The sequence below is a fragment of the Pistacia vera genome, unplaced genomic scaffold (assembly GCF_008641045.1).
Source record: "Pistacia vera cultivar Batoury unplaced genomic scaffold, PisVer_v2 Contig548, whole genome shotgun sequence".
NCBI lineage: Eukaryota > Viridiplantae > Streptophyta > Magnoliopsida > Sapindales > Anacardiaceae > Pistacia > Pistacia vera.
Window position 1 is genome coordinate 394,446 of NW_022196388.1, and position 5,996 is coordinate 400,441.

Sequence of the window (5,996 nt, forward strand, 5' to 3'; positions counted from 1 at the left end):
TGCCCTGTTTTCTTACAAAATGGATGTTTCTAAGTCATTAGAAGAAAACATAGATGAATTCTTAAAAATGACATTGATATTGAAAGGAATTGATCAGGAATTAGGGGATTCGAGTCTTGCAATGATCTTATTAAACTCGTTACCTGATAAATACTTAGTGGTAAAAAATGCATTGCAGTACACTGGGACTGTTCCCAATGTTGATTTGATAATAGCTGGGTTGAAATCTAGAGAACTTGAGTTGAAAATCCAAAAAAGAAATGGGAATAACTTGTTTGCGAAGGGTAAACTGGATGCCAGACATTTAGGAAAAGAAAATGGCAAAAATACCCAACTACATTTAGGTTTAAGAAATAAGAAGAAGGGAAAAGCTAATAATAAACCTAAATCAGAGACAAGAAAATGCTTTTATTGTAATAAGCCTAGACACATTAAAAAGAACTATTATGATTGGATTAAGAAGCAAAAACAGCCTAATACTGAGAGTAACACAACTTGCTTTAGTAATAGCATTGAAATCACTACAACACTCACTGTATCAAGTTTTGAAATAGTTAATGAATGGGTGTTAGACTCAGGGTGCTCCTTCCATATGAGTCCCAACAAAAGCTGGTTTCAAAATTTGACAAATGGTGAACCTAAAATAGTTTTTATGGGCAATAACCACTCTTATAGGGTTTAGGGTGTAGGAAACATTACCAATAGACTAAGTAGTGGTAAATTCATAATGTTAACAAGAGTGAGATACATACATGAGCTTAAGTGTAACCTGATTTCATTAGGAACCCTAGATGAAGCTAGTTGTAGCTATAAGGATAAAATGGTTGCATCTCTGTTTATAAGAATAATAAAATATTGCTTGAAGTGATTAAGAGGCATGGTTTGTATATTCTGTGTGGACAGTATTATCCAATGGCTATTAATTCTGCTTTTATATCTACTAACATCCCTCCTGCAGAGAAGTGGCACCTAAGGATGGGCCATATAGGCCAAATAGGTATGGATTCCCTTAAACAGCAAGGGTATTTCGGCAATGATAATGTGTCAGATCTTAGTTTCTGTGAAACATGTGTTATGGGTAAACAGCACAGGCTGAGTTTCCCAAAAGGAACTCACCTGGCTACAAATTGTCTAGAGTATTTACATGTTGATCTGTGGGGTCCAGAGAGAGTTAAATCACATGGAGAGAATAGTTATTTCCTATCCATTGTGGATGATTACAGTAGGAAGGTATATGTATACCTTTTTAGATCTAAGGATGAGGCCCTAAGTAAGTTCAAGGGCTGGAAAAATTTGGTAGAGAACCTAGTGGAGAAAAAGGTCAAAGCTCTTAGAACAGATAATGGCTTGGAGTTCTAACATTGAGTTTGATGCATACTGTAAAGACTAGGGAATTTTAAGACATAGGATAGTTAGAAGGACTCCCCAGCAAAATGGAGTTGCTGAGAGGATGAATAGGACTTTGGTAGAGAACGTTAGGTGTCTTTTATTCACAACTGGTCCACCTAAGTCATTTTTGGGGGAGGCTTAACCATTGCTGCTTATTTAGTAAATAGGCCCCCTTCTAGTGCAATAAGCTTTAAGTACCCTGAGGAAAAGTGGTCAGGTAGAAAACCATCCCTAAACCACCTGAGAGTATTTGGGTGTGCAGCCTACGCACACACCATGGATAGGAAATTAGAACTTAGGTCCCTCAAATGTGTGTTCTTAGGGTATCAAGATGAGATCAAGTGATATAGGCTATGGGAGAGAGATGCACAAGGGATCAAGGCCATTATCAGTAGGGATGTGGTCTTTAATGAGTGTGTGTTTCCTTGCAGGGTTACAAACACTAATGGAGGTACTCAAGCCACCAATTAGAAAACTCTGATCAAACCGAGGGTACACAGTTTAAGGTGGAGTCTACTTAGAACTTGAACCTGAACACCCACCTATCGACAGTAACTATGATGATGAAGGTGAATATGTGGAGAATATTAAGGATGCCCAACCAGAGGACTTGACACAACACCAACTAGTTAGAGATAAAGCAAGGAGGGAAATAAGACCCCCTGTAGGGTTTAGCTATGCTGATCTCATCTACACAACATTTTTTACTGGTGTAGAGGTTCAGAGGACTGAACTTGATTCTTATGAGGATGCCATCAACTCAAAGGACAACAAGAAATGGCTTGCTGCCATGAAGGGGGAGATGGATTCTCTAAGGCAAAACAAGACCTAGGCTTTGGTCCCAAAACCAAAAGATAAGAAGTTGGTGGAGTGTAAATGGCTGTATAAGCTGAAGGAAGGCATTAACAATTCTGACTCGCCAAGATATAAGGCCAGGTTAGTGGCCAAAGGCTACACACAAAGGGCAGGTATCGACTTTACTAAAATCTTCTCACCTGCAGTAAAATTTAAAACTATAAGACTAATATTATCTATAGTAGCTCATTATGATTTAGAGCAGTTGGATGTAAAAATTGCATTTTTGCACAGGGAATTAGAAGAGCAGATTTATATGATTCAACCTAGGGTTTTAGGGACAAACACCTACCTAACCATGTATGTTTGTTGCATAAATCCTTGCATGGACTTAAACAATCCCTTAAGCAGTGTTATAAGAGATTTGACTCTTTTATAGTGGGTATAGGCTTCACTAAGAGTGACTATGATAACTGTTTCTACTTTGCATATGTTGATAACAATCCTATATATTTGCTCTTATATGTAGATGACATGTTATTAATTAGTAAATCCAAGGCCTATATTGATGAATTGAAAAGAAAATTGAATGCTGAATTAGACATGAAGGATTTAGGCTGTGCAAAAAAGATATTAGGAATGCTAATAGATAGAAACAGAAAAAATTATAGCTTAAAACTCCATCAATTGCCTTACCTACAAAAACTGATTTTAAAGTTTGGAATGAATGACTCTAAGGGGGCGTTTGGTTGGCGGTAATGTCAGATTATTGGGGTAATGTCATCCGATATTACTTGATTACCACGTTTGGTTGTCAAGTAATATAAGATTCCGGTAATCTTCAAATACCAATAGTAGTTACTATTGGTAATATTGGAGGTAATCTGATTACCTCCATTTTCTTAGGTATTCTGAGATTACCAGGGTTATCCTTTTTCGTTACAATTTTATCCCTTATTAATGAAAATTTTAAACAATAATACCCTCATTTTAAAATAAATTTACATTAATATCCTATTTCAATTTTACCCTTGTTTAACTAAAATTTTGGACAATAATGTCGTTGTATTTAAAACAATTTACAGACCACTGTCACTCAGCCACCACCACCACTACCACCTAGCCACCACCACCTACAGCAGCCAACCACCATGGACCACCTCGGAAAACTCGCTGGAGTCCCTAAAAAAAAACGATTTTGAGTGAGAGGCCCCGAGAGTCATCGATATGGCCGTTTTCGGCCATATTGATGGCCTAAAACGGCCATATCAGGCCAGATCGATAGATCTGGACGTTAATGGCCTAGCCATTAGCAGCTAGATCTGGGCGAGATCTGGCCGTTAACGGCCATGGACCTGGCCGTTAACAGCCAGATCACACCCAGATCTGGCCGATAATGGCCAGGGACCGATCTGGCCGTTAATGGCCAGAATAGATCTAGCCATTAACGGCCAGATCTAGCCTAATATGGCTATTTCTGGCCATCAATATGGCCGAAAACGGCTATATCGAAGCCTCTTAGTCACGCTGAGTTGCTGATGGGGACATTCGGAGACTTCTGGCGGTGGTCTGCGTTGACGGCAGGAGGTGAGGGTGATTTCGTAATAAATTAAAGTTTTATATAAGCATCGGGGTTTTAACTAAATCTGAAATATTGGTGGTTAAAAGAAATTATTCAAAAATTAATAATAAAAATAATATTATATTAATATTTGTAAAGGGGACAATTTAGTAATTTAAATAACATACCCACCAATTTATTCCCCATAACCAACCATATTAATATAACATACCCACCAACTAACCAAACACATTTTCTTAAAGATTCCCAGTAATCTTTCAAGGTAATCTATCTTTCCAGTAATCCAACATTTCCAATAATCTAACATTCCTGAACCAAACACCCCCTAAGTACGTTACCATGCCCCTAGCTAGCCATTTCATCCTTAGTAAGGTACAAAGCCCAAAAACAGAAGCTGAAATGTTAAAGATGGAATTTGTACGGTACACTAATGCCATAGGTTCTATCATGTATGCTATGATTAGTACAAGACCTGATTTATCCTATTCAATATCCCTATTAAGTACATTCATGTCAAACCCTAGATGTGATCACTTAAATGCTTTAAAATGGTTGCTTAGATATATTAGAAGCACTGTGCATGTTGGTTTGAATTTTTGTAAAAGAAACTCCTCACTTGATCTGATTGGGTACGTAGACTCTGATTTTGCAGGTGATAGGGATTCAAGGAAGCCCACAACAGCTTACTATTTCACCTTGGAAGGCAATTGTGTCAGCTGGAAGTCTCAATTACAGCGATTAGTAGCACTGTCCACAACTGAAGCAAAATATGTGGCTGTAACCGATGCATTCAAAGAAGCCATATGGCTTCAAGGAATCTTGAGGGAGGCCAAGCTACTAAATGGACTAGTGATTGTCTATTCAGACAGTCAAAGTGCCATTCACCTAGGAAAGAATCTTGTATATCATGAGAGGACTAAACATGTAAATGTAAGGTACCATTTTGTAAGGGATATGATTTCAAGAAAGGAGTTGAACCTAATGAAGATCCCCACTAAAGATAATACGGTAGACATGGCAACCAAGGTTGTAACACTTGCAAAGTTCAAGCATTGCTTGAATTTATTGCATGTGGAACAACCAATTAAAGCCAAGAAGGAATATGGTAGACACTTACTGCACTAAAGAGGATCCTGCCTGAGAAGTGACCACAGACTTCAATGTGGAGATAGTTAAATTGTGAAGTCTACGGTGCCATTTTGAACTTAAATATGCGATGTCGTTTTGTGAAGCTTCAACAAATTATGGCCCTTCGATTGATGCATGATCCAATGGCTTATATTCACCCAGCAGGTCAATGGTACAAAATAAGACACTTTCCCAAATGAATCAGCTCTCTTGATTTTTCTCTCTATTATTGCGATTGTAGTCTCTATTGCTGGTGTTTTTTCTCATTCGGGTTAGTTCTCCTTTGTAAATCTGTGTAGAATCTTGTTGAAGGTTGGGTTTTCCTTCAAGGGTAGAGTATTGGGTTCTATAGGGATTCAAGATTTGCGGTGTAAAAGGGGACAAGAGTGAGTGAGTGATTGAAGTTGAGTTTAAGAGGGAGATATATTTGTAATCTTTACATCTTGAGGTTTTTAATCATAGTGCAGCGAGTCTCCATATTCTGGAGCTCAATGTGGATGTAGCTTGTTTGATTTTGAACAAGGGAACCACGGTATATTGGTGTGTTGTTCTTGATTCTATGCTTTTTAGTTTGTGTTTGATTGATTAGTGTTTAGGATTGTTCAATTAGACTTGGTTTACAACATAGAGAATAAGATATAAAATGAAATACATCACTATTGGGCTATTTAAAACAAATCTCACTTGACACATATGTCATCGTTGTCACACCACTTGCTATATTAATGTGTCACTTGAGATAAAAAGTTCAACGACTATCATAATTTGTCTTTTTGTTTTTAAGCATGATACATTGTGCTATATATGATTTAGTTGCAGACGAATCTAAAACAATGACAAAAAATTCCAAGAGGATTTAGAGAAACACACTCAAGAAGATTTTTGAAGAAAATGGCTCGGTGGAATACTTGAAAAATCTTAGTTTTAATAGAAGAACAAACCCAAAAACTTCAAAGTGTGTGTTCCAATTTTAGTCACAAACATTTTAAACTCTATATAGAGGGGATTTTAGATTGCGATACTACACCATCCTTATTGCAAAAGCAATAAGACTTTATCATTAAGGTATATTTGGTTTAAAATTTTTCTATTTTAATTTTCG

The 5,996-nt window shown here is 37.2% G+C and overlaps 1 protein-coding gene across 1 annotated transcript; it reads left to right on the forward strand.

Moving 5' to 3' along the window:
- The first annotated feature begins 4,174 nt into the window (after positions 1 to 4,174).
- On the forward strand, positions 4,175 to 4,891 carry LOC116107784 (secreted RxLR effector protein 161-like). Its single transcript, XM_031394079.1, has one exon. It carries the CDS (start codon positions 4,175 to 4,177, stop codon positions 4,889 to 4,891), a length of 717 nt encoding a protein of 238 aa, XP_031249939.1.
- Positions 4,892 to 5,996: the final 1,105 nt, after the last annotated feature.

What these genes read in the sequence shown, in the direction of transcription:
- LOC116107784 (XM_031394079.1), top strand. Translation starts at nt 4,175, where the DNA reads ATGGAATTTGTACGGTACACTAATGCCATAGGTTCTATCATGTATGCT.